Source organism: Loxodonta africana, chromosome 22 (genome assembly GCF_030014295.1).
Source record: "Loxodonta africana isolate mLoxAfr1 chromosome 22, mLoxAfr1.hap2, whole genome shotgun sequence".
Taxonomy (NCBI): domain Eukaryota; kingdom Metazoa; phylum Chordata; class Mammalia; order Proboscidea; family Elephantidae; genus Loxodonta; species Loxodonta africana.
Window position 1 is genome coordinate 30,252,723 of NC_087363.1, and position 27,880 is coordinate 30,280,602.

General features: G+C 51.2%; 2 protein-coding genes across 10 annotated transcripts in view; one reads left to right on the forward strand and one right to left on the reverse strand.

The window, feature by feature from the left end:
* VIPR1 (vasoactive intestinal peptide receptor 1) overlaps window positions 1-1,849 on the reverse strand; it is a 42,201-nt gene extending 40,352 nt beyond the window's left edge. For 2 of the 5 annotated variants that reach the window (XM_064274740.1, XM_064274739.1), the window contains exon 1: window positions 1,716-1,846. In XM_064274740.1, the coding sequence (XP_064130810.1) occupies window positions 1,716-1,784 (69 nt within the window). In that variant the 5' untranslated portion in view covers window positions 1,785-1,846. Of the gene's footprint in view, window positions 1-1,715 lie in introns of all 5 variants that reach the window. The other 3 variants (XM_064274738.1, XM_064274737.1, XM_064274741.1) reach the window with 3 other exon arrangements.
* Window positions 1,850-2,049: 200 nt separating this feature from the next.
* The window catches only part of LYZL4 (lysozyme like 4), a 140,858-nt gene continuing 115,027 nt past the window's right edge, over window positions 2,050-27,880 (forward strand). For 4 of the 5 annotated variants that reach the window (XR_010319033.1, XM_064274748.1, XM_064274749.1 and 1 more), the window contains exon 1: window positions 2,050-3,087. Coding sequence is in view for 1 of the 5 variants with exons in the window: in XM_064274747.1 (XP_064130817.1) it covers window positions 2,843-3,087 (245 nt within the window). In the remaining 4 variants the exon portion in view is untranslated. Of the gene's footprint in view, window positions 3,088-23,839; window positions 27,162-27,880 lie in introns of those variants that run through there. The other variant, XM_064274750.1, reaches the window with a different exon arrangement.

The following is a 27,880-nucleotide window of genomic DNA, read 5'->3' on the forward strand; positions in this document are numbered from 1 at the left end:
TTGGGGTCAGTGGGGGTGGGGGGACAGAGTGGGTTGGAGCAATCAGAGAAGGCAGTCTGGAGAAGGAGATGGAGCTAGACACTGAATGAGTAAGATGTGGAAAGACAGGGGAGGGTGGGCATTGGAGAAGCCCAGACCTGGGCTGTCTCAGGAGATGGCGGCAGATGTGGCCTGGTGTGAAGTGAGGCCCCACTGAAACCCCTCTGCCCCTGGGCTGAAAAAGCTTCAGGGATGGGGGATGGGATGCCAGTCGTGGTCCCGGAGTCCCCGGCTCATTCAAAGAGAGTTTGAGTGGCCAGGGCCCAGGGCTGTTCGTCAGAACTGGGGGCTCTGTGACACCGAGGGGCTGCGAGTGGTGGCAGAGCTGTGACCCCAGAGACAGAGCTTGATCAGGCTTTGAGCGCTCGGGAAGTGGGTCTCAGGGCTATCAGGGCTTCTGTCAGTTGTCAGAAGGCCTGTTCTCAGGACAATGAACTCCCTTTCCTCAAGGTATGCAAGGCACCAGCTAGATGGAGGAAACACAGTGGGTCCTGCCCTGGTGGAAGTGACGATTGGGAGATGATCATGCGACAGAACAGATGTCCAAGATCCCCCACCCTCCCACCCAATCCCCTGGAGCTGGTTCCACATGCTGGAACCCCCTAAGGTTTTAGTCCCTGCCCATACAGTACCCCCAGATTCTTCAAGGACTAAGGTGCGGGTGGGGAGGGAACCAACCTCAGTTCAGGTCTGACTGGGAGAAGAGTGAGCTCTGGGTGTGTGGTCCCCACTTTGCCCATCTGTGAAGTGAGGATAGATGGACTCAGTGAGCCCCGAGGCCTTCCCTATATTTGGAGGGAGATGATCCATGCATTCTCTGTCTTGATCAGGGTCTGCCACCTGCACCCCAGGTGAGCCATCCACAGACACAGACACACACAGACACACACAAGGGCATGCTCACTCATGGAGCAAACAATACACATGTGTCAGGGGCGTACACATACCTGGACGGGAGGAAGCAGAAGTGGGAGGAAGAGCGAGGCCACTGCTTGCTGTTGGCTCCCTGCTCAGTTCTCTCCTGGCACATGCTGGCCTCTGCTGCTACCACCCGCCTCCCCAACACCTCACTGCCCACCACCTTCCCCCTTGAGCTCCAGCGACTTTCTATTCTGCTCAGTGGGATGACATAGGGAGTGGTCTGCCTGTCCCCCACCTGCTCCCAATGACCCCTTTCCAAGGCCTGGAGGCTCCAGTGCTGAGTGCTCTGAGTAGATGTCACCCCCACACATACACACGATGCCCCACCATCACCTTCAGATGGGCACAGCACACAAGGAGGACCCTCACAGTCTCTCTCCCACCCACGTCTACCGGACCCTCCCTCTCAATCCACCACAGTCCCCGACCTGCACCCGTGGCGCTCCCCATTCCACACACGCCCGCCCGCACAGGGGGGATAGGGCCAGCCACTACAGGGAAGGTAAGTCCGGGGCCCGCCCTATCCCCCTTGTGTTCCGAAGTCGTTGCGCTGAGCCTGCTCTCCGCTGCGCTGGAAGGGACCCCACCTCTGGTGGCTGGATCAGGTCCAGGGTTGGGCGCGGGGGCTGGGATCGAGACGGGGTGCTCCGTGCCCCTTATTCCCCTTACATAGACACGTGTTCAGACGGCCGGGTCCCGCCGCCCCCACTCCACCCCCAGCTGACCAGACTCTTGGCGGCCCGGAGGGCACTCACCGCGGGGCTGAGGGCGCAGGCGAGGGTGCCGGCCAGGGCGCATAGCCAGGTGGTGGGCGGCGGGCTCATGGTCCGCCCCGAGTCTGCAGCAGGCTGCCCCGCGCGGGTAATGGGCGGGCGGGCCGGCTGTGCACCGCGCGGGCAAAGGCCGGGCGCCAGGCTGAGTGGCTCTGCGGCGGTGGCCCCAGCGCTAAGAAGCACTGCTCCAGGCTGGGGCGGGCCCCGGGGGCTTGTCTGATAGGCGGCGGGTCTAGCCAATGGCTCGGTGGAGGCGGGGCCGCTGCGCAGGTAGGGGGCGGGCCTGAGGGGGCACCCCAACGGGCTGGGAGTCCCCGCGCTCTCTCAGCCAGTCCCACCCCATCTGCCCTCCACCTGGAGGCATCCATAGCCCTTTGCCCGCTCTACCAGGAGTTTCGCGCTACCATCACGCCCCATCCTTTCCTGCTTGGTTCACGACTGTCCCAAGCGTTTGGAAGCAGTCTCTCATCCTTGCACGCCCCCTCAGCCCCACCCAAGGACTTCCTTTACGTCTAGCTTCGGAGCCACCACCTCCAGGAGGCCTCCTCGCCTGCCTCCCTATTTCCCACTTCCGCGCCTCGGAGGGGTCTTGTGCACCGACCAGACTAAGCGACAGGAAGTGTCACTTATCTTCCCAGGCTTCGGGTTGTGGCTCACGCAGGGCCCTGGGCTGAAAGCGACTGGGGGTAGGTAGGGCACCCTGGAGGATTCCCAACGTTCCCAACTCTTTTGTCGCGCCAAAGAGGCCGGGCTGGAGCAAGCGAGGGCAAGACAGAGGCCGGACTCCGGCCTGCTCTGGGGCGTCCTGGCGCGGAGCGCTCCGCACGGTCTGGGCGCCCCTCCCTTGACGTCCCCGGGGCCTCGCTCCCGGGAGGATGGCGCGTCCGCGCCCTAGCGCGTCTCAGCCAGGGTATCTCCCGAGGGAGGGCTGGACCGAAGTTCCAGCGCCCCCGCGCGGAAAGGGAAGCTCTGACCCCCGCGCGCTGGCCTGAGTTTCTGCGCGCCGGACCTAAAACGAACCCGAGACCGCTTCCACATCCGGTCTTCCTGTTTTACAGCAGGGGAAACTGAGGTTCGGACAGGGGTCAGATCCGGGCCTCCTGCGCCTAATGCCACGCTTCCGAGGTTCCGCAGGTCGGCCGCTAGGGAACGTCGGGCCATTCTCCCTCCACCCTCCATCCCCAGAGCTTGGCTTATTTATCACTAGAATGGGGCGCAGGTTCACCGGCACCGCACCCAAGAGAGCGTCTTTTGAGGCCCATACGAAGGTGGTTGCCTCAGCCTCTTTTGGAGGCCCCGAGCCGGTGAGATCCAGACTGGAGGAGGCGGTGGTTGTTGCCCGGATGGAGAGTAGGTAGGTGGATGTAATGTGTGTGTGTTGGGGGCGGGGATGTTCAGTGCCTTGAGAAGCCGAGACGACTTCGCGTCCCCTGGCGGGTAGCTGGATGTGCGGTCCCTGGCAGGAGATCCAGTGTCAGCCTTGACTGACCGGTCCTTGTGCGCGAGATTCTAGGGGAACCGCTGGCTTCGCTGGCTACAGCGCAGAAAACTTGGGCTGCGGACCTTCTGGGATGGGGTGGGGCTGGAAGGAGTCAGGGGAAAGCGGGGTAGCGGGGAAGGGATGAGAGCCCTGCTCGGTGCCCTTCTTGACTCCGGCTTATTTCTAGTGCCCGCATGTGCTTTCTGTTCTCCCCGTTTTCCCTTCCATCCTCTCCTCTCTCCCTCCCTCTCTTTCTCCATCCTTTCCTCTCTCTCTTCCTTTCTCTCCCTCCTTCCTTCTGCAACAGTTTGCGCTAGGCTGCTAATCTAAAGGCCGTCGGTTTGAACCTACCCTGTGGCACCACAAAAGAAAAGCCTGGCGATCTGCTTCCGTAAAGATTACAGCCAAGAAAACCCTATGGAGCTCAGTTCTACTCTGTAACACATGAGGTTGCCATGAGTCAGAATCCAGTCTAGGGCAAAGGGTTTTTTTTTTTTTTTTTTTTTTTTTTATGGCTGTGTGCCAGGCCCTGTACTCTGCACTGGGGGCACAGAGGTGAATAAGACAGGCTGCACTCCTTACCAGAGGGGGACATGAGGGTGTATGGCTGCTCCCCACGACTTCTATCCCCTCCAGATATAATCAACGAGCCTGGACACAGGCCCCTCCCCAGGTAGGGAATGCTGGTGGCACCTCTGCCTGGGCCTTTCAGGGGCTTCTTCCCAGTCCTGCAGTTGAGTGAGTGTTTGAATGGTCGACACCTCCTCAGCCACCCCCACTCCAGGGACCAAAGTTAGATTCAGGAGCCAGAGGTCCTTGCCTCTCCTTGTGGCCCTGACTGTACTCACTTTCAGGTCTCAGTTCCCCAGCAGGGCACTGACTCCCTCATTCTGGGAGTCACCTCTCCTGGCCTGGGTCGTAGGAGCCCCTGGATATGAAATGCAAATCCATGGGCTTTGGCTATTGTAAACCCTTGTCACCTGTACCCCACAATGCATACACACAGACACACAGACACACAACACCCCACCTAGCCAGCTGCAGAATGCTGAAATCCCACCATTAGCCCTGGCCTGTTGAAGTTCCTGCTCTCTCTGAGGACAGGGGTCTTGGGTACTTGAGAACGTATTGAAGGGGATGAGGATTAGGGCAGGATGAAGCTAGACTCCATTTTGCCATGTGACCATCAGGCCATGTACAGGGAGGTCTGTGGAGGGATTGAGAGGGCTCATGGGGGAGGGAATCTTAGGGCTACCAGCTGAGCATGGGCTGCCCTTCCCCATGCTCTGGAGAGTGGTCCACACTCAAACCCCTGTTCAGCTTGAGGGCTAGAAGGCCAGGCTGGAGACGGTTGAGAGCGCCGACAGGGCCTTCCAGTCCTCAGGCTCCCAGGAAGGGAGTGGATGACTGACTCAGGGGGAATAGTTTCCCTGTAGATTCTTTGCAATGAAAATCACTCTTTGTTCTTTCAGAATTGTTCCCTTGGGGAACCCGCCCTTTCTTATCTATCAAAGGGCACACACACACACACACACAGAACAATCAGAAGCAAAAAGTAAAGCAAGAAAAAAACAAAACAAAAAACAAGCAAACAAAACAAAAAACCTACAAAAATTCAACCAAGGCTAAATCTGAACATGTCTCTACTGATCACTCTCACATGCCCTGTCCTGTGTCCTGTGGCACCTGGGGTCAACCACAGGCCCACTCTTGAGTCCTGTGGGATCTGACAAGAAAGGGCTCCTTTGCTGGGGTGGGGAGGGGTCTGGGAAGGCTTGTGGGAGGGGGGAGTGCTGTCAGAGCAGGAGGTGGAAGGCGGGCAGGCTACCAGTGCGGGGTGGGGTGGGGTGGGAAGCAGGGACTTAGAAGCTCTGTTACATGTCCCCCCCTGCCCCATTCCAAAGCCTGAGACTCTTTGCAGTCTGTCTTTGCCTCACCAGTCCAGGCTTGGGAAGGATCTTTGTTTCCCCATGTCCCTCTTGCACAGGTTCCCCACTGGGGTGTTATATTCTGGGTCTCCTCTCCTAGATCCCTGGAACCAGCCTCTGGCCCAATCTCCGCTTTTCAGATTCTGGAATCACAGGGATGCAGAGGCTGTAGGAGGTGGAGGGGAAGAGAGGCAGAGCCACTTGCCATCCCCCATGATGACAGGCACGGTGAGGAGGAAATCGGCAGTTACTCATTGGGAGCTTGCCTGGCTTCCTGGCTGCCTGCCTCATCCCTGGGGTGGCATCCACCCTCGCTTCCCCCAGCCCTTCACCCACCTCCCAGAGTCGTGCATTTACCGCCTTCTTGGCTCCCAGCTCGGAAAGGCAAAGGTGCTAAGTTCTGTGGTGGTGTGGGAGGGATGGCTGGGGACCACAGTGTGGCCTCAGCCTGTGTGGCGAGGGTCAGGAGGTGAGGAAATGATCTGACCTGAGCATCACTGCTTCAGGATCCCCTACCAGAGCTGCCCACATTGCTGTGTGGCTGTAGGCAAGCTTTGCCCTCTCTGGGCATTTAAGCTAAAGGGACTTGGACCTTTAAGTCTTTTATCCATCAAAACCAGTGGGTTAAGATGGAGCTGGGAGTGCGGGAGTGTGGAGGGTGAAGGGACCTTGTGAAAGATAAAGGGGGAGGAAGCTGGATTGGCAGCAAGAGCCTCAGACTGCAATGTTGATCTGATAGTCTCTGTCAACCCAACAGGGAGCCCCAGAGCACACAGAAAGCTTAGTAGCCCCACTGTGCTCAGTCAGTGGCTGAGGCTGTCAGGGAGGACAGCCTGGGCTTAGATGCTGTGGTGCACCCCAAAGACACTGCAGCAAGAGGCTGTTAGCTCACTGTATTCCTGATAACTGAATGGCATGTTCTTTCTTGAAGGGCCGTGTGCCTTTATGGCTACCATAGAAGGGAAACTGAGGCATGGAGAATGGCTCCTTGGGATTGAAGGTGGTAGGAGAGCTCCTTCTCCAGAGGATAGAGGAATAGGAGACCTGGGTCCTGCCTTTGGGAACCCTTGTCGGGACACAGAGAGGAATGGCCTGGGAAGGAATTCCTCTCCTCACCATCCTAGGGCTCCATTTGGTCCGGGGGGTCAGAAGTCTGTCATCATGCAGCTTGAAGGGGGGGTCATGGTGCGGTGAGTCTTGGAGGGGAGGACCCTTCCCCCCTGTTTACTCTCCAATAGCAGCTGCAGTCTCTTAGTCAAATGCTCACTGCAATATCTGTGGGTGTCTGTGTGTGTGTGTGAGGGAATACTATGTACAACTTCATGGCAATAATTTGAACATCTAGGTGAAACGGATGTTTTTCTAGAGAAATATAGTTATTAAATTTACCCCTAAAAAAGATATTGGGCCCAGATGATTTTATATAAGAATTCTATAAACCTTAAAAAAAAAAAAAAATTTTTTTTTTTAAGGAGTTGATAATCCCTAAGTAATCAAACTTCTCCAGACTGGCAAAGAAGATGGAATGTTTCCCAACAGACTCTATGAGATATCGTAATGCTGAGACAAGGCCAGAATAGCACAAATAAAGAAAATTGTAATGCCACATAATAATATTTAATGGTATTAATAAATAAATTTATATATTAATTTAATTGGATGTTCATGTATGAACATAAAGGCAAAAATTATTAAGCAACAACAAATGAAGGTCAACCAACTACAGAGATATCTCACTTCCTGAACCTGAACTAAGACAATCCAGACAAACCATGACTGTTCCAAGGGGGCAGGGTTGAGGCAGGTGTAGTCATAGCTGATGTGCCTCAGGCATATCACTGCCAGCCACTGCCTGTGAGGTTAGGATACCTGAGCCTAGGAGATGTGTCTGCAGAGGCCGGTCTCTCCTGCCAGATGGAAGTCAAGATTGGAGGCAAGGATCTGGGGTGGGAACACGGAGGCCGCTCTGGATAAACCAGATGTCTGCAGAAAGAGATGAACCCGAAGTCTGGGCTTCCGTGGGTGGAGAAGGCAGAGCCCAGCCCAGCCATGGGAAATGCCAGGCACAGTTATTATCCTGGACCTTGCAGACAGGGTGGGAGCATCCAGCTGACTTCTTTTTTCCCCATCAGGAGGACCAAGGCTTTGACCTGAGGGCATCGTAGTGGCCACTGTGTAATGCTCTGGACTGCAAGTGGGCTCCAGGACTCGGGCCAGGCTGTGACTTGAAGACTGGGCAGAGAGAACAAGAGACCTGTGCTAGACTGAGAGAGCCTAGCTCTGGTCCCTCCTCTGTCCCTCATCCTGGCCACAGATGTCCAGCAAAATGGTCTCCAGGATTTGTCCAGCCTGAGCATGCCCACAGGCAAACAGCCATACTCACTTGTTTTAGGTTCTGTTGAGTCGATTCCAACTCATAAAGACCCCATACACAGCACAATGAAACAGTGCCAAGTCCTGTACCATCCTCACAACTCTTGCTGTGCTTGAGCCCATCGTTTTAGCCACTATGTCAATCCATCTCGTTGAAGGTCTTCCTCTTTTTGGCTGACCCTCTACTTTACCAAGCATGATGTCCTTCTCCAGGGACTGGTCTCTCTTGATAACATCTCCCAAGTACGTGAGACAAAGTCTCGCCATTCATGCTTCTAAGGAGCATTCTGGCTGTACTTCTTCCAAGACAGATTTGTTTGTTCTTCTGGCAGTCCATGGTATATGCAATATTCTTTGCCAACACCATAATTCAAAGGCATCAATTCTCCTTTGGTCTTTATCATGTCAAGCTTTTGAAGGCAGATGAGGCGAATGAAAATACTATGGCTTGGGTCAGGCCAAGCCATATTCACTAAAATGTTTCTTATTATCATCTATATTACTGTGGTTATCAGAACCCCAGCTCTGCTGTCTGACACCACCAGGAATCTGTGTCACCCTCCCTGTTGTGATAGGTCATTTTAGGGTCTTGAGGCCTTCAAGAGAGTGGCAGAGACCTTGATGGCAGCCTATAAGTTGCAAGGTGGGTTGTTGCACCACCACTGGGTACGGGCTATGGTCTACAATCTGGGCTGTGGTACAGCCAAGCCCAGGCCCTGCTGGAGCCAGAAGCCCTTTCCCTTCCTTTCTTTTGACTTGGGTGGGAATCTCAGTCCACCAACTCTGAGGTACAAGAAACATACTAAGCTAAAAACTAAACAAGCTGCTGTCGAGTCGATTCCGACTCATAGTGACCCTATAGGACAGAGTAGAACTGCCCCCTAGGGTTTCCAAGGAGTGCCTGGTGGAATCAAACTGCCAACCTTTTGGTTAGCAGCAGTAGCTCTTAACCACTATGCCACCAGGGTTTCTACAAGAAACATGGCTTGTCTTTATTTCCTAGAATTCGAATTAATTTGGGGGGCTTGTAGCCAGCCTCCTTGTGCGCACTGCAACCCTACCTGAGGTGGGAACAGGCAGGGAGTCCAGTGCTGCCCAAGGGAGGAAGTCTCGGGGGGGATCCTCAGGGAAATCCTCCCTCCTCCTCCTGCAGGGCCTCCAGACAAAGGCCTGACCAGGAAATTACTTCCTCCCCAGCCTCAGCCTTCCCTTGCAGTGAGAGATCTACCCAGGAAAGGGATTGTTTCCAGGGAGAAGAACCACCAAGACCACCTTAAGTTCTCCTTGAAAAGTTGGGTCCTACTGGTCACCCCATGCTTGTCCTTCTCCCCAACAGGCTGGGACAGAGCTGCCTTAGGCTGAGGTGGTGCCTGCTCTGAGGAGGGAAGTGCTTTCCTCCTTGGAAGGAAATTTGGAGGAGGAAACGCCTAGAGAGGAGACAGCAGGCCTCAGAAGGAGGCTGAGGGTCTGTGACCAAGGAAATCAAGCTGGAGGTGCCTGGCAACCCAGCTACAGAGAAAAAGCCGGTTGCGAGGGATCATCTGGGCAGGGCAGGGAAGCAGGTCTGGAAGATGCAAGAAGAGGGGAGAAGAAGGATTCGGAAGGAGAGGTAGAGAAGGAGGAGTGAGGAAGGGAGGGTAAGGAAGAGTGGATAGAGGGAGGAAAGGGGGGCGGGAGAAAGGACTGAGCAAGGGAAGGGGAGGAAACCCAGTGCTGGGGTGAGGAGGGGGAAGGGATGCCTTGTCTTGCAAGCCCTTTCCTGTCCCCTCCCTCCCATCTTTTGCATCCTGTCTCAGGTCTCCGTGGAGTGGTCATCTCCTCCCTGGCCTGCTCACCTTCTCACTGCTGTACCTTTCTCATAATCCCTGGCTGCCTCTTGGCCCCCACTTCCCAATCTCAGCAGCCAGGTTAAGTGTTATTATTATTTTTTAATCTATTAAGAAGAACTTCAAAATATACACGGTAGATAAAGTAATATAATGAACTCCCACTTACCCGATACTTAGCTTGCTTCTTCTGTGCCCCCAACCTGACTTCGATAATTTGAATTGAATTACAGATTTTTGTTTTATCTGTCAATATTTCAGTACATATTTAAAGGATGTTGTTGTTGTGTGCCGTCAAGTCGATTCCGACTCATAGAGACATTATAGGCCAGAGTTGAACCACCCCTTAGGGTTTCCAAGGCTGTAATCTTTATGGGAGCAGGTGACCAGGTCTTTTCTCCCACAGAGTTTCTGGGTGATTTCACTGCTGGGTGGATTTGAACATCCGATTTTTCGGTTAGCAGCTGAGTGCTTAACCATTGCATCAGCAGGGCTGCTTAGCTAAAGGATAAAGACCAAGCATCAAGCCTGTTGCCCAGTTGATTCTGACTGGTAACAACCCTATAGGAAAGAGTAAAACTGCTGCATAGGGTTTCTAGGGAGCAGTTGGTAGATTCGAACTGCCGATCTTTTGGTTAGCAGCTGAACTCTTAGCCACTGCGCCACCAGGGTCCCATCTAATGGATAAGGAAGGACTCTTAAAAATAATAACCACAATATCATTATCACATAACACCTAAACCTCCCCCCGCCAAATTCCTTAATAATACTAAATAATCGGTCATCACTTTGAGCCTTGGTGGCATAGTGGTTAAGAGTTCAGCTGCTAACCAAAAAGTTGGCAGTTTGAATCTCCCAGCTGCTCCTTGGAAACCTTATGGCCAGCTCTATTCTGTCCAGATGAGTTGTGGAATGACATCAAAGACATCGTCCATGAAGAAATCAAGAGGTCATTAAAAAGACAAGAAAGAAAAGACCAAAATGGATGTCAGAAGAGACTCTAAAACTTGGTCTTGAACTTCGAGTAGCTAAAGCAAAAAGAAGAAATGATGAAGTAAAAGAACTGAACAGAAAATTTCAAAGGGTGGCTCGAGAAGACAAAGTAAAGACATGTGCAAAGAACTGGAGATAGAAAACCAAAAGGGAAGAACATGCTCAGCATTTCTCAAGCCAAAAGAACTGAAGAAAAAATTCAAGGCTTGAGTTGCAATAGTGAAGGATTCCATGGGGAAAATATTAAACTATGTAGGAAGCATCAGAAGAAGATGGAAGGAATACACAGAGCCACTATACCAAAAAGAATTGGCCGACATTCAGCCATTTCAAGAGGTCCTGAAGGAAGAAGTCCAAGCTGCACCGAAGCATTGGTGAAAAACAAGGCTCCAGGAATAGACGGAATATCAATGGAGATGTTTCAACAAACTGATGCAGCGCTGGAAGTGCCCACTCACCTATGCCAAGAAATTTGGAAGACAGCTACCTGGCTAGCTGCCTGGAAGAGATCCGTATTTAAGCTTATTACCAGGAAAGGTCATCCAACCAAAGGCAAAAATTATCAAACAGTACCATTAATATTACATGCAAGTAAAATTTTGCGGAAGGTCATTCAAAAGCAGCTGCAGGAGTATATCAACAGAAAACTGCCAGAAATTCAGGCTGGATTCAGAGGAGGACGTGGAACCAGGGATATCATTGCTGATGTCAGATGGATCCTGGCTGAAAGCAGAGAATACCTGAAAGATGTTTACCTGTGTTTTATTGACTATGCAAAGGAATTCAACTGTGTGGATCATAACATTGCGAAGACTGGGAATTCCAGAACACTTAATTGTGCTCATGAGGAACCTTTACGTAGATCAAGAGGCAGTTGTTCAAACAGAACAAGGGGATACTGGATGGGTTAAAGTCAGGAAAGGAGTGTGTCAGGGTTGTATCCCTTCACCGTACCTATTCAATCTGTATGCTGAGCAAATAATCCAACAAGTTGGACTCTATGAAGAATGGGGCAAAAGGATTGGAGGAAGACTCATTAACAACCTATGTTATGCAGATGACACAACCTTGCTTGCTGAAAATGAAGAGGACTTCAAGCACTTACTGATGAAGATCAAAGACCATAGCCTTCAGTATGGATTAAACCCATTGCGGTCCAGTCAATTCTGACTCATAGCGACCCTATAGGACAGAGTAGAACTGCCCCGTAGAGTTTCCAAGGAGCGCCTGGTGGATCGAACTGCCGACTTTTTGGTTAGCAGCTGCAGCTCTTAACCACTATACCACCAGGGTTTCCTCAGTGTGGATTACACCGCAACATAAAGAAAACGCAAATCCTCACAACTGGACCAATAAGCAACATCATGATAAATGGAGAAAAGATTGAAGTTGTCAAGGGTTTCATTTTACTTGGCTCCACAATCAACACCCATGGAAGCAGCAGTCAAGAAATCAAAAAAAGCATCGCGTTAGGCAAATCTGCTGTGAAAGACCTCTTTAAGGTGTGGAAAAGCAAAGATGTCACCTTGAAGACTAAGGTGCACCTGAAACAAGCCATGGTATTTTCAATCGCATCACATGCATGTGAAAGCTGGGCAATGAATAAGGAAGACTGAAGAAGAATTGACGCCTTTGAATTGTGGTTTTGGTGAAGAATATTGAATATACCATGGACTGCCAAAAGAACAAACAATTCTATCTTAGAAGAAGTGCAACCAGGATGCTCCTTAGAAGCAAGGGTGGCGAGACTGTGTCTTACATACTTTGGACATGTTATCATGTTATCATGGAGAAGGACATCATGCTTGGTAAAGTACAGGGTCAGCGAAGAAGAGGGACACCCTGAACGAGATGGATTGACATAGTGGCTGCAACAATGGGCTCAAGCATAACAACGATTGTGGGCATGACACAGGACTGGGCAGTGTTTTGTTCTGTAGTACTTAGGGTCACTATGAGTCGGAACTGACTCGATGGCACCTAAACAACAACATGAGTTGGAATCTACTAGATGGCCAAGGGTTTTGTTCTGTTTTAGTCATTATTTAGTTTTCAATCCTTGCCTTAAAAATGTCTTAAAAAAAATTTTTTTTAACCAATTGTCTGTTTAAATAAGGTTCACACATTAGAATTTAGTATGGAGGTCCCCTCCATCTCTCTGCCTGTGTCTCTGTTTTCCTTGCAAGTTCTCTTTGAAGAAACTGGGTCATTGGTCCTGTACAATAGCTTCCCACTGTCTGAGTTTACTGACTGCGTCCCGGGGTGGCGGTTTGAACCCACCCTATCACACTGCAGAAGGCCTGGCAACCTGCTTCCTTAAAGGTTACAGCCAAGAAAACATTACAGAGCAGTTCTACTCTGTAACACGTGGGGCTGGATAGCAGTGAATTTGGTGCTATTGAACATATTCCTCTAAGTCTGATTATTTTAAAACATAAGTGAGATCCTGTTGCTTCTTAGTTCAAAGTGCTGCTCACTGGTGGGAAAGGCTCAGGTGTTTTCAGGGCCTGTCTGCGATTCCCGCATCACCTCCCCTTTACCTCTGTTCTCATCTACTCCAGCCACAATGACCTCCTTGCTATTCCTAGAACTTGCCCTTCTGTTTAGTATCTTTGCACTGGCTGTGCCCTCTACCAGGAATGCTCTGCCCCAGGTATCCCCAAAGCTCCCTCCCTCTCTCCTCAAGGCAGCCTACCCAGCCCCCCCCGTTTAATGCCGTGAACTCCTCCTCCCCTCAAATTCCTGAGTCCCCTTACTCTGGACTTATCACCTTCTAAGTTGTATGTCATTTAATTCTTTGTGAGTTTACTTTGTTACGTTTATTATCTATCTCAACCGGGTAGAACATAAGTTCCACAAAGGCAGCAATTTGTAGCTGTTTGGTCCGTCAATGTATAGCATGTCCCGAGAACGGGGCCTGGCATATGGAAAGGCCTCTACTCATATTTGTGGAATGAACGAATGAATGAATCGTCCTAAAACCCAAAGCTGATGCTGTCCCTCCCTCGGCCCCAGGTTTCTGACGCTGTCCTCTCACCTGGCTCTGCGGGAAACTCCTTTGGGGTCTTCCTTAGCCCGGCCTTGGAGGCTCTGCACTACCTGGGTCCTTTGCTTGGGCCGTTCCTTCTGCCAGGATGCTTCCCCCACATTCATTCCCAGAGAAGCCTCTGTCATGCTTCAGGGCTTTGATCCATGTCAGTCACCCACTCTGGGGGGCCGCCTGGGGGCCACTGCTGGGATGACAAGCCCAGAGCCAGTGTTAGTGAAGCTCCTCCAGGAGGCTTTGCCAGCTTTGATTTATCTCTGATTCCAATCCTTGGCCAAGCCTGACCCCTGCCCCTAGGCTGATCCAAACCCTAGGCTGACCTCTAACCTGATCACAGGCCTCCTCCCAGAGTGCCCTCTGATTCCAAGCTGACCCTTAATCCTGATCCTAGGCCTTGGCCCAGCCCAGCCTGACCCCTGACTCCAGTCTGACCCCTAACCCTGATCATAGGCCTCTACCCAGCTTGATCTCTGAGCCCAGGCTGACCCCTAATCTTGATCACAGCCCCAGCCCCACACAGGGCACAGGAGAGGGGTGAGGATCACTCTGGGGAGTGGGAGAGTGTGGCTGGCACCTAGCAGGCAGTGTCCTTCTTTGAGTTTAGCACCCTGAGAAGGGAACCAGGGCCTCAAGTTTGGGAGTCTCTGGGGCACATGGGGGCTGTTCTCACACCTGCCCTTCCTCCACCCACTCCTTCCCTTGGGCTCCCAACCCAGCGGGTGCTGCCTTCCTGGTCTGTCCTGGTAAGGGGCTCTGAGACCAGACACTTGGGGAGGGAAGAACCGGCCAGACCAGCCCACACCTCTGTTTGCACAGGTCTGGGTAAAAATAGCCTCAGCTGTTCAAGCCTCTCTCACTTCCTCCCTAGCCTGGATCCTGCCCAGGCCCTAGTCACTTGCCAGCAGTCCCTGCCCCTTGGCCTCATCTCACCTAGGATGGCACAGGGCCCAGAGGGATGGGAACAGGTGCACTGACAGCCTCAGCAGCTCTGCTGCGCCTAGGAGAACACTTACACCTGCCACCACCTCTAGGAAGCTGCCTAGATTGGTGTCGGTTTCTCTTGCCTCGTGGGGGCTCCAAAGTGGAGATTATAAATCCTCCCCTTTGAGTCTAGACCTAGCTCTGTCCTCCCCAAGGGGGAGGAAAAGAGGGCCGGGGGAACAAGGAGGAAACTCAGGCCCTGCCCTGAGAGCCCCAGGCTGGCTGGGGAGACCAGAATTCTCTGCAGGGGTGAGGTAGGGTGTCTGTGGGGGCTGCAGGGTGAGGCTCAGCCACTTCTGACGGTGCGGATCAGAGGAGGGGTGCAGCACTGTGTGCTGAAGAGAGAGGAGGTCTTGGACTGGCTGCAGCAGAGGACTCGTGTGTGTGTGTGTGTGTGTGTGTGTGTGTGTGTGCGCACGCGCACGCTTGTCCCCTCTAGTGGGGGTGGGGAGGAAGCAGAGGCAGAGGTCATGCAGACTGGAGCCTAGGCCACATTGAGGGCAATTGGGCACCACTGCAGGACTATGAGGAGGGTCGCGTCCCAGGAAAGTACAGAACTGTGTCCATAAAAGGAATGGCCCACCCCTAGTTTACGGAAAGTGCCAATTCATGGGGCAGCTTGGGTCTGAGATTCTCTTCATCTGGGGTCAGACTAAAGCTGGGGTCTCAGCCTCCCTGCCCCAGGGATGGGCTGGACACATCCTACCACGGCCAGGTCTGCTCTAGCCTGGCACATGCTGGCCACTCCTCAGCTGTCAGAGCCACTTCCCTCGTCCTCCAGATGTCAGTGTGGAAAACACGCCCGTGTAGAATGTGTCTGTTATCCAGCACCCTTCTGCTTACACCATCTTGATTTTGGGGTGGAAACTACAACTCTTTATGAGGTCCAGTAGTTGGGCGAGGGTCATCCTTCACTCTGGCTCCAGTGGTGTGTACTTGCCCTGGGCCTGGCCAGTGAGAGTCAGGGCGATGGTCACATGCCCCAAGCTGGGCAAATGAGCATTAACCCTGAAACTTTTGCTGAAATATGGGAAAAGAAGCATGCTTTTCTGCTATTATGCCAGGAAAATGTAAGCCACCTACCGCTGTGGTCATATTTACCTGCCTGAGATTTGAGACAATACATAAGAAATAAGATTCAAGAGAAGGTGAGAGAGAGATTCCTGATGACATTGCTTGAGCCCCTTGATCCAGCTGGGCCTAAAGCATGTCATCATGTTGTTGTCATTAGTTGCTGTTGATTCTGACTCATGGCGACTCCATTTGTTACAGTGGGAACTGCTCCGTAGGGTTTTTTTGGCTGTAATCTTCACAAAAGCAGATTGCCAGGCCTTTCTTCCATGTCACTGCTGGGTGGGTTTAAACTGCCAACCTTTTGGTTAGCAGCTGAGAGCAAACTGTTTGTGCCACCCAGGGACCCCTAAAGCTAGCCTACCCATGTGCTTTCCAGGTTCTGAGCTATAAATCCCTGCTTTGCTTAAGCCAGTGTATGCCGGCTTTCTGTCACTTGAAATGGAGAGAGTCCTAATACTGTGTCCCCAGTGATACTCCTTCTCTCCAAGTTGTTTGGGACAGCAGAGTGCAGGAGTCCATATTGAGGAGGAATAAGAAAGGAGTAAGGAGTAAAGGCTTGTTTTAGTTCTGGGACCAAAAACCAAAACCAAGCCAGTTACCCTTGAGTTGATTCTAACTCGTGGTGACCCCATGTGTGTGAGAGTAGAACTGTGCTTGTTAAGGGTTTTCTGTGGCTGATTTTTTCAGTAGATTGCCAGGCCTTTCTTTCGAGGCACCTCTGGGTGGACTTGAACCTCCAACCTTTTGTTTAACAGTGAGCACAGTAACCATTCGCACCACCCATGCAGGGAGAGGCATGTCCTATGAATCTTCATGGTAACCTCCTGACCTGTGGAGTCTTCTCCTGGGTCTGGTGCTTTTTCTTTTTTGTCTTAATATGATTCTGTGCTCCATCTCCTAATAGTGACTGGAGCCAATGTGGTTTTCCCAGGCATCCCCTTCAGTCCTGCTAGCATTTGCTGCTCTTTCGTAGTGAGGAGTGTCTTGAGCTGGCTTTCTGCATCTCCTCTAGCCCAAGGCCATCTGTTTGCCATCTAGAAGAAATCCTGAGAGTCTGTGTGTGCTGAGAGCCTGCACAGGATCTTACTGGCAACACGGGTCTCTCTTTCTTTAGATCATTTCCATGTAAATGCTGTCAGGAAAGAACATGTGGGGAGCAGTTTCAGATGCTGTATTAGTTGGGATATAGCTTCAGCTAACGTGATAAAAAAAAAAAAATGTGAGACCAAAAAAAGACAGTGGGTTAAATGAGACAGAAGTTTCTTTTTCACATAGAAGCCAGAGTTGGTATGGGGGCTCGCACTGTGATGTTAAGGGCCTGGAATCCTTCTACCTTGCTTCTCTACCATCCTTTGGATGTTAATTACCCTGTATCGGTTATCTAATGCTGTGTAACAAATTATCCTGAAGTTTAGTGGCTTCAATAAGTGACTTATTACCTCTCACAGTTTCTGTGGTTCAGGAATTTGGGAACAAGTTGGCTGGACTGTTTTGGCTTGATGATTTTCATGTGTTTGTAATCAGCTGTCAGTGAGGGCTGCAGTCATCCGAAGGCTTGACTGGTGTTGGAGGATCCACTTTTGAGGTGGCTCACTCACGTGACTATTGACAGAAGGCCTCAGTTCCTCTCCACCTGGATCTCTGTGGTAGGCTGTTTGAGTGTCCTGATGATGTGGTGACTGGCTTCCCCAGAACAAGGGATTCAAGAGACCAAGATGGAAGCTACAATGCCTTGGAAGTCACACACCGTCCCTTCTGTCATATTCTATTGGTCACACAGGTCAATGTGGGATTTAATGTGGGAGGCCCACAGAAGGGTGTGAGTACCAGGGGATGAAGATCCTTGGGCCAAGTTGGCTCACCACCACTTCTGCATTTCAGCTAGTGGGAAAGGCAAAAGGGGAAGGAGAGGGCACGCCCTTTCCTATTAACTGAGTGACCTGGAAGTTGCGCAGTCGCCTGTTTTCATATCCCATTTGCCACGACTTTGTCACATGGTTACATCTAGCTATAACAGGTGACTGGAAAACGTAGCCTTTATTCAGGGCGGTCATGTGCCTAACTAAAAATTCTATTACTATGTGTCTTAGTTTGGATCTCCCTGAAAGCGGAGCCTGGGACAGGGTCTGGGTCCAGGCAGGTAGTTAATTTGGGAGGTGATTCCTGGGGACTGGAGGAGGAGAGCAGGGAGTGTATTATCAAGGTCTCTGCTGTAGAGAATGGGGGATCCACTCAGCAAGACCTTGGAGGTCTTCCAGAGTCATCTGTGCTGAGGGCAGGAGGCTGGAGCATTTATCCACAGGTTAGACTCCGGCAAATTCACTCTTGGCTGTGGTTTCAGAGATAGCCCTGAGGCAGGTAAAGGGAGAGTCTTATATGCTCTTGAGGTGGGATGCTGAGAACCTGCACAGAACTGGCCACCACACCATGGTTATAATCAGATATGGGCCCCCAAATCATCTGCTACCCTAAGGGAAAAGCAGAGGACAATGACTGGGGAGCCACCCAACATCTCTGCCACAGCTAGCTTGCCAGTGTTGCTCTCCCTTTACCTGAAGTGCTTGAGGAGGTCCTGTCAGCCAGTGACTCCCCAGGGCAGGCTCTTAGTGTTCATTCACTCCAGTTTGGGTCCTGGAGCTCACTTTTGGCTCTGTCTCACCAGCCCTGACTGACAGCCAACATGAGCTGTTTCCAGGAAACCTCTGGAACTTACGCTCTTTCACTCCTAACCCCCAAATGAGAAACTGAGGGCTGACCCCTGGGCCCCTGGCCACCACCCAGCCCCTAATCCAGGGGGCCACAGACTGGTGCTCCTCAGGTCCTTACTTTTCACTCCACCATGTCAGGAACCCCCTCCTGCCAAGCTCCATGCTGGGCACAATGGCAAAGTTCAGAAATTGAAGCTATAAATACAACAAGTTTAAAAAAAAAAAAAAAAAGAGTAGAAAAGATGGAATAAAGCCATTTGCTAGGCTATTGTTTTCCAGAGTCTGGCTGCCAGCACGCCTGGCCCAGAATACTTTTTTCTATGACCTCCTGGGTCACCTATTTGAAGACTGAATGAAGACCCTTCTTAACTGGATGCTACCCCTTTCCTCCTTCCCAGGGGTCTTCCCTTGGCAGGGGTTCAGACCTTTTTACTACCTTTTTATTGGCATCCTGGTGAAGCCTGTAGACCCTTCTCAGGATGAAGTTTTTAAATGCAAGAGATATAAAACTTGAAGGATTACAAAGGAAATCAATTGAAATATAGTTATCAAAACAATATGAAAAACAAATTTGTGTCATAGTGAAGCATGCGTTTCTTTATTTGTTCATCAGATATTAAGATCTAGCGGTGGGCTAGGTAACTGCCATGATTTTACAGTAGTGATGATCGTCAATGACATTTCAAGACATTACCAGTGGTAACGTGAGATGCAAATGTCTGAGGTTTCTACTGGAGACGAAGTCGCAGAGCCTGTGATAAAAAATCAGTTGCTGTCGAGTTGATTCTGACTCATGGTGACCCCATGTGTGTCAGAATAGAACTGTGGTCCATAGGGTATTCAACAGCTGATTGTTCGGAAACAGATAGCCAGGTCTTTCTTCTAAGGTGCCTCTTGGTGGATTTGAACTGCCAACCTTTTGGTTAGTACTAGAGTGCCACCCAGGGACTCCACTCACTGTGCTTTGTTGCCTGCTTTCATAATGGAAAAAAAAAATGCTAAATTTCAATTAAAAGTTAATGAAAATAAAACCAAAAAACCAAACCCATTGCTGTCAAGTTGATTCCGACTCAGAATGACCCTACGAGATAGAGTAGAACTGCCCCACAGGGTTTCCAAGGCTGTAATCTTTATGGAAGCAAACTGCCACATCTTTCTTCCACAGAGCAGCTGGTGGGTTCAAACTACTGACCTTAGGGTAAGCAGCCGAGCACTTAACCACAGTGCCAGATGCCATTTTTTCCAATCCACGTTCATGGACACTCTGGTTTCTGTGTATCCTGTAGGGGTCAGTGAATCAGGATTAAGAAGCCCCTTTCTTTGCGAGCCTTAAGTGAGGTCTGTTGCCTTCTGACCACGTGGTCCCAGTTGAAGACTCTCTTGTTGGGCTGGGTGCTATTGAGCCAACAAGGCTGGGGGACCTGTCAGTGTATATGGCCAGGGCAGATGTTCAGTATCCAGACACTGGGGAACAGGAGGGGAACTCCAGCCTCAAGATGTTATGGCCCTCAGGCAAGGGCAGGGTGGGCACGGGGAGAAAAGCAGAGCTGGGAGGTATTGAGCATCTACTGAGAAGGAACTGGAGAGTCCCCGCCCCGCCCCCACAACCCCATACACCCCCAGAAGGAGCTTTTCTCCCCATGGATGGAGAGGTTTGGCCTCTGACTGCTTCCTGACAGGCTCTGGGCCTGGCTGGCTTGGGCATGGTGTCAGGGAAACTCTGAGCCCCAGGAGATCCCAAAGGGAGAGGAGATATGTAGAAGGTGGTTCACTGGACTTCAGACCTCACTCTGTGGATTAGGGTCCTAGCGTCCTCAGTGGTCCTAGAAGGCCTGGGGAGGACCCTGAAGAGGAAGAGATGCTAGTCTAGCAGCTACTGCTGGGTCCTTAAACTCAGGTGTGTAGGAAATGTACTTTATACTCCGTTACCCAAATCGTCTCTGATTCTGAGCCCTTGCTCTGCTACAGCTGTTTTCTAGGATTATTGCCTTTTTGGGGGGTTGGGTCAAAGCTCTGGGAGCTGGTCTAGGTCCAGGCATTCACGTGTCCCCATGGTGGTCTGGTTCTGGGGTTCCTGGTTGCTTCCTTGCTGTGCCTGTGGGGTCAGGAACCTACCTGGGGCTTCCAGCTCTGCCTTCGGAATCAGATCTCTGGGAGAGAGGCAGTCTCACCCCAAAAGGCCATTCCTCCCTGAGCTCTTTCTACCTCCCTAGGGCTCTGTCTGAGGAACAGGCCCAGGCCACTTTGCTCTCGAGTTCTAAGAACTTTTTTTTTGCTGTTAACACTTCCCCATCAGCCTTGAAACTTCCCTCAGAGGCATCTGGCATTATCTCCCATGAGCAAAATGACACGGTCTTTTCTCAGCTTTCTATTCTGTTGCCCCCTGCTAGATTCCTCTAGAAACAGACCCCAAGACCAGAATTAATTTGGGAGGTGATTCTAGGAAACACTGGCAGGAAGGTGAGAAAGTGAGACAGGGAAGAGAGGCCATACAGTTTACCACTGCGGGCATCTGGGGTGCAATCCCAACAGGGACCCCTGGGAGACTGTAGAATACACCTTAGCATTGTCTCATCTGTAGGTCAAGGATGCTAGGCTATCTGCCCATCACTCCACTCTCATGGGTGAAGGCTGCTCCCAGAGATGACAACCCCCAGCACTTCTGGCCCATGCCGTGAACTGTCCCTGAGTGTGCAGGCAGTTACACAAGGGTGTGAATACCAGGAGGTGAAAATCCTTGGGCCAAGTTGGCTCACCACCAGTTCTGTAAAAAAAAAAAAGCTCTCGGGCAGGGAATTGCAGGTGCTTGCAGTAAAAAGTTTTCATGTATGCTTGGGGTGGGGAGAAGTGAGTGATAAGAAGATATAGGTAGGGCAGACTCCATTCCAAACCCCCTCCCCGAGTGATGGATACAAGGTTCCCAGGCTGTTGGAGAAGAATGGGAAAAAACACCTGCTAGTTTGTTAGAAATCTCCCCCTGTGCACTGGCTTCCTCTAAGGCTGCCTCAACTCACCAGCATACACTCCTGTGCCAGCTTTTGCGGGGGTCACTGAGTAGAGCTCTGTAGCCTGCATGGCGGGCGGTGCAAAGATGAGCCAGATCCAGCCCTGGCCCTAGGTGGCTCAGTCAAGGATGAAAAGAACATACAGATACTATCATATGAGGCAAAATGTTGTGAGGGCACCCGAGGGAGGCAGGAGTGTTGGGGGTCTTAGAGAAGGGAAATGGCATCTCTGTTGGGATTCATAAGGGTGTTGCGGAGACTCTGGCCTGTGAAAGTGGGATTTACAGGAGCCCTGATGGCGAAGTGGTTAAAGAGCTTGGCTACTAACCAAGAGGTCAGCAGTTCAAATACACCAGCCATTCCTTGGAAACCCTAAGGAGCAGTCCTACTTTGTCGAAATCGACTTGATGGCAATGGGTTTGGAGGATAGTAAGGAGTCCCTGGCTGGCACAGTTAAGTGCGTGACTACTTACCGAAAGGTGGGTGGTTCAAACCCACCCAGAGGTGCCTCAGAAGTGAGTCCTGGCGATCTGCTTCTGAAAGGTCGCACAGCCTTGAAAACCCTGTGGAGCACAGCTCCACTCTGTATGCACGAGGTCCCCATGAGTTGGAATCAACTCGAAGGCAACTGGTTTGGTTTGTTTTGGGTGGAGGAGAATAAGGACATTCTTGGCAGGAGGCACAGAAAGAGCTAAGGTGCTGGCTGGAGAGCCCAGGTATAGGACAGTTCTATAAAGACGTAAGCGTGGCCGGGGCCTGGGGGAGGAGACTTAGCAGAGAGGAAAGCTGGGACGCCAAGTCCCCTCAGCTGAACCCTCAGGCATTTCCTCCAGTGGGGCCACCTGAAGAGCCGGTCCAGCCACCAGTGCACTTCTTGGCTTCGGGATGGTTCTGCCCAGAAGTGCCAGCTGCCAGGCCTTCTAGCTGGAAGCCACTATCCTCATTAGCTAGTGTGGGATCAGCTGCTTTGAGGCTCAGTACCCCAGATGTCTTAGAGGTTTGTAAATTTCCAGATTAAAAAATGAATTACAGCGTTTGCCCTAAGCCTGGCTTATCCCAGTCAATGCCTGGCTTTGTTTAATTTCTGGTAGGGGATGCTGAGGCTGGAGAGATGGGCTCAATGGGACCCTGGACAAGCCTGAGCCTCATAGAGTGGTGGGTACTGTGCCTGGGAGGGCGGGGGTCTGAATTCTGTGGTGGCTTTGGCTGTGCCCATCAGGCCTCTATGCGCCTGGCATAACATTAGCCTTTGAGTGTACTTCCCAGGAGGACTTGGAGGAGGAAAGGAAGACCAACTGCAGAGGGACTGGCTGGGGTGGCAACTGAGTGTCCCTCAGCCCCTCTGCTTCCTGGGAGGAAGAGGAACAGGATTCAGGACTGCAGAGCAGAACTGGGGTGGCAGCAAGCTTCAGGCCCCACTAGTGCACTTCAACCTGGCCCTGACCCCAGGGATGTCTGCTGGCCTGGGGGCTTTTTATCAGCATCTCAGCCCTGCCGCTTGGTCCTCTACCTCCCTCGGTCTACCCCCAGTGCCTACCTTTGGGTCTCCCCTTGACTCACCCATCCTGCAGACACCCCAATCTCCCTCATCCACCAAGCGTCCCCACAGCCTGGCTCCCCACTCTCCTCACTGCGCTGTGGAAGATGGCCTTCCAAACACACAATGGATTGCGTCACTCCCCTGTCCCACTGCCATTCCCTGAAGAGTACAGTTCCTCAAAGGACATCCCGGCCCCCTCACTCTTGAGGGCTATGTACGGCAGAGCACTTCAAAATGGCGGCAATGCAGTTGGGCTTCTTAGCTTGAATTCTAGCTTTATCACTTATCAGCTGTGTGTTTAATTTCTCTGCACCTCAATCTCTTCATCTGTAAAATGGGGGTAATAAAAGTGCCTAAATCCTAGCATTTCTGAGGATTAAGTAAGTTTGTACATGTAAATCACTTAGCGTAGTGCCTGGCATTCAGCTAATGCCCAGTAAAATGTGACCATTATTATCTGCTTCATACTACTCCTTCCCCCACCGCCTCCACTGATGCCCACTATTTTGTCACCTGAGAAACAAACAAACAAAAAACCCTGTTTCTGTTGATTCTGACTCATAGCAACCCTATAGGACAGAGTAGAACTGCCCCACAGAGTTTCCAAAGAGTGCCTAGTGGCTTTGAACTGCAGACTTTTTGGTTAGCAGTCATAGCACTTAACCAAACAGGGTTTCCAAACAGCTACCCTCAACTATCTCAATGACCTGAAGTTCCATAAAGACTTCTCAGCGTGACCCTGTGTTAGTTATCTCTTGCAGTGTGTCTTAGTTATCTAGAGCTGCTATAACAGAAATACCACAAGTGGGTGACTTTAACAAACAGAAATTTATTTTTTCACAGTTTAGGAGGCTAGAAGTCCCAATTCAGGAAGCTGACTCTAGCGGAAGGCTTTCTTTCTCTGTTGGCTCTGGAGGAAGGCCCTTGTCTCTTTGAGCTTTTGCTCCTGGGTGATCTTCATGTGGCTTGGCATCTCTCTTCCCCCATCTCTGCTTGCTTGCTTGTTTAATCTCCTTTATATCTAAAAAGTGATTGACTCAAGATACACCCTACACTCATCCTGCCTCATTCACATAACAAAGACAACTCATTCCCAAATGGGATTAGAACCATAGGTATAGAGCCTAGGATTTACAAAACATATATTTGGGGGGGGGGGGGTGGTGGCATTATTCAATCCATAACACTGTGTAACAATTATCACAAACTTGGTGGCTTAAAACAGTACACATTTATTACCTCACATTTTCTGTGGGTCAGGCTCAACTGGGTCCTCTGCTTCAGGATCTCACAAGGCTGCAATCAGGGTGTCAGCCAAGCTGGTTGAGTTGCTGACAAGATTAAGATCCTTGTGGTTGTAGGACTAAAGGCCTCATTTTCCTGCTGGTTATCAGGTGGAGACCACCCTCAGCAACTAGAGGCTGCCTGCAGTTCCGTACCCCGTGGGCCTTCCCGACGTGGCAGCTTGCTTTCTCAAAGTTAGCAAGGGTCTGAGAGACTCCAGCTAGACATCCATCCATCCCCTTTGCTGTATTCTATTGGTTAGAAGCAAGTCACAGTCCTGCCCATACCCAAGAGGAGGGAACTACAAAAGGCTGTCAACCCCAGGAAGCAGGAGTCATAGGGCCATAGGTCCCAACCCTCTATTTCTGCTCATGTTGCTCTTTCTGTCTGGAAAGCTCTCTTCCTATATTTCAAGACCCAGCTTCCTTGCTCCCTCCCAATGTTTCCTGAGCACCTACTCCATGCCAGCCCTTGGGCTGTCTTCTGGGGATAACAAAACAAATAATAAAGTCCAGCCCATTGAGTTTTCCATTTCCAAGAATCTCTCCCCCATCGCCCGTAATTCCCAGGTTGTATGTTCAATATGGAGTCCCTGGGTGCTGCAAATGGTTAATGTGCTTGGCTCCTAACTGAGAGTTTGAAAGTTCGAGTCCGTCCAGAGGTACCTCGGGAGAAAGGCCTAGTGATCTACTTCTGAAAAGTCAGCCATTGAAAACTCTATGGAACACGATCTGACTCAGTGGCAACTGGTTTATGTTTAACATGAGGGCAGTGGTGGTTCAGTGGTGGAAGTCTCACCTTCCAGGTGAGAGACCTGGGTAGATTCCTGGTCGAGGAGCCTCATGCGTAGCCACCACCCACATGTCAGTTTTGCTGTAACGCCAAAAAGATTTTAGTGGAGCTTCCGAACTAAGACAGACTAGGCAGAAAGGCCTGCTGACCTGCTCCTGAAAATCAGTCGATAAGAACCCCGTGAAATCACAATGGCCCGGTCCCAGCTGGTCATGGGGGTGGCACAGGACTGGGCAGCGTTTTAGTCCCATGTGCGTAGGGTTGCCACGAATGGGCGGCTGACTCTACGGCACCCAACGACAACATGTCCAATGTGGTGCTTGTCTCATCATCCGCTGCAATAATATTTGTGTGAGTAGCTCTCTGTCATCGGGTCCAGACTTTTGTGTTCTCAGCCTCTGCAAGGGTAGGGCTGATTCTGAGGCAGGGTCAGGGCTTGGTATTGAGCCAAGAGTAGAGCTCTGAGGACATGTTAGAAAGGACTGGGCGTTTTTTAGGTTGATCAATGGAAATCGATCAATTTGTTTTCAGAAACTGGCACACACATGTCTTTTCAGAAGGAGTTGTGAGTGCAAATCTTTTGAGAGCCTGGTTCTTCCCATGAAGTAAGGTGGTTGCTACCTGCACCGGGTCTGGAGGTAACAGCTGACAGCAGGGGTTTATTTTTCATAATCAGCAAAGCCTCTCTGCTCACTGGGATAAAAGAAGGAAATGGTCGTTATTCAGGGGCTGCTCAGCCCCATTCCCCTTTTTTTGGCTCAGAATGTAGTTGTAGTTGTTAGCTGCGGTGGAGTCCACCTCCAGCTCACGGCGACCTCACGTGCAATGGAACGAAATGCCATCCCCATGACTGACTGCCACTGGGAACGTTGTGATCCATAGGGTTTTTATTGGCTAATGTTTTGGGAAGTAGATTGCCAGGCCTTTCATGCTGGTTTCTCTTAGTCTAGAAGCTCCATTGAAACATGTCCAGGATCATAGTAACAGGCAAGCCTCTACTGACAGATGGGTGGTAGCTGTGGTTGAGGTGCATTGGCCAGGAATTGAACCCCAGGAGTCCCACACAGAAAGTGAAAATTCTACCACTGAACCACCAAATCCCCCTGGCTCAGAATAGGGGTGCACAATTCCTGTTGGACCAGGTCTTCAGAGGTAAAGGGGCCAGGTCTAGTGGTGGAATTCCAGGACTTCCCAAGAAGTGGGCAGCTGGCCCAGTTTTCCCCATGGCATGAGAGTAAGCAGAGCTTAGGCAGAGCAGTGACCTTCAGACCCTCTGCTGGGGGTTACTTACTGAGTGCTGAGGAAGGTCTAGGCCAAGCCCTGGGCTGTGTGTGTGTCCATTATATTTGGTAAAGAATCTGAGGCCAGGAGAGGGGAAAGGACCTGGGAAGGTCACATAGTGAGTGTGGACAGACCGTTCCCACCGGGGACAATTGAACCCCTGGGGGAGCTCAGTCCCATCCCACTCCCGGTCTGTGAGGTTGCAGTCTTCAGGCCCCACGTGTGAATGTCTCCTTTTTGCACCATCCTTGGGCAGTGGGATGCTGCTGAGAGATGGGCAGCTCCAGGACAGAGGAGCGGTTACCTGGAAGTTGCCAGGTATCTGTGCTTGGGGGAGGGCTAGGAGCTTCAGGTCCCTGGAAGTCACCTAGTGGTTTGGGGGAGGGGTTTAATCACCCCCCCCCCACCTTTGGAGGCAGACGCCTGGGGAGCCAAAAGATGGCATACCTGTTACAGCTAAGAGTCAGTCCCCAAATTGGACAGCCCGAGAAATTGTCTGCCTGCCTCTGAGAAAGCTTAAGTCAGAGAGGACAAAGAAGATCCCAAAGTCACACTGCTCACAGAGTGAGGCTGGACTAGAACGCAGGGTTCTTTGCTCCCTGGCTTCTCTGGAGGTACAGGAGCCCAGGACATACGCACCTGCCCCTGACTCCCACAAGCAGGCCTCTCCCTGCTGCTGCTGAAGTCAGAGTAGGGTGCTTTTGGGTGACCCCATGTTCTGCTTAACGGGGCTATCGCTTAAGCTATAAGTGGACTTGAGCCCCACAAAATCTTGCTGCCCTGAAAGGTGGCTAATCTGTGTTTGAGGAGGTGGCCAAGGGCCTTCCATCAGCTCTTGGAATATGACTGTTTCCTCCCCTGCGAAGCATGGTAGCTCCTTCCAGGACCCCCCACATGTTGGAAAGTAGCCAGCTCCTGTTCTCCTCCCAGGGCCATAGGCTGAGGCCTGGATTGTCCTCACTGGACAATGGGCACATGCCCCAACCTGCCCTGACATCCAGCACCACCCACTTCTCTCTCTCTCACCCACACCCACACCCGGCTTGAGTTGCATAACTTCTCTTCCTTGGAGCCTGAGGGAACTGGCTAGAAGCTAGAAGCAACAGGATTGATTCAGGTGTGTCATAGGATAAATTATTGTCTCTTGTTGCCAAAGACCCAACCGGAAGGGAGCCTAGTTCCAAGGTTTGGGTGCTTCTTACTGCCAGGAAGGAGTCCACAGGCTCTTTGTATTCCAGAATGGGAGAAGGGAGGCTGCCTGGGAGAGACAGAAACCAGGCCGCTGGAGGAAATAGGATGAAACTGGACTGTCCAGGAATAAGAGGGACAGAAAATTTGCTTTGAGGGATGATATTAGGGATGGGGACCACATCCCACGGAAGTGTTGAATTCCCGGGGTCTGAGAAGAAGGGGTTGGGGAATGTGATGGTTAATTTTATGTGTCCATTTGGCTAGGCTATGGTGCCCAGTTGTTTGGTCAACCACTGTTTAGATGTTGCTCGGAATCGACTGGATGACAACAGGTTTTTTTTTTTTTTTTTTTTTGCTGAAGGTATTTTGTGAAGCCCTGGTGGTGCAGTGGGTAAGAACTCAGCTGCTCACCAAAAGGTCACCAGCTTGAATCCACCAGTCGTTCCTTGGAAACCCTATGGGACAGTTTTACTCTGTCCTATAGGGTCACTGTGAGTCGGAATTGATTCGATGGCAATGGGTTTGGTTTTTTTGGTTTTGGTGAAGGTATTTTGTAGATGTGATTAACGTTTATAATCGGTTGACTTTAAGGAGATTATCTTTGATAATGTGGGTGGGCCTCACCCAACCAGTTGAAGGCCGTAA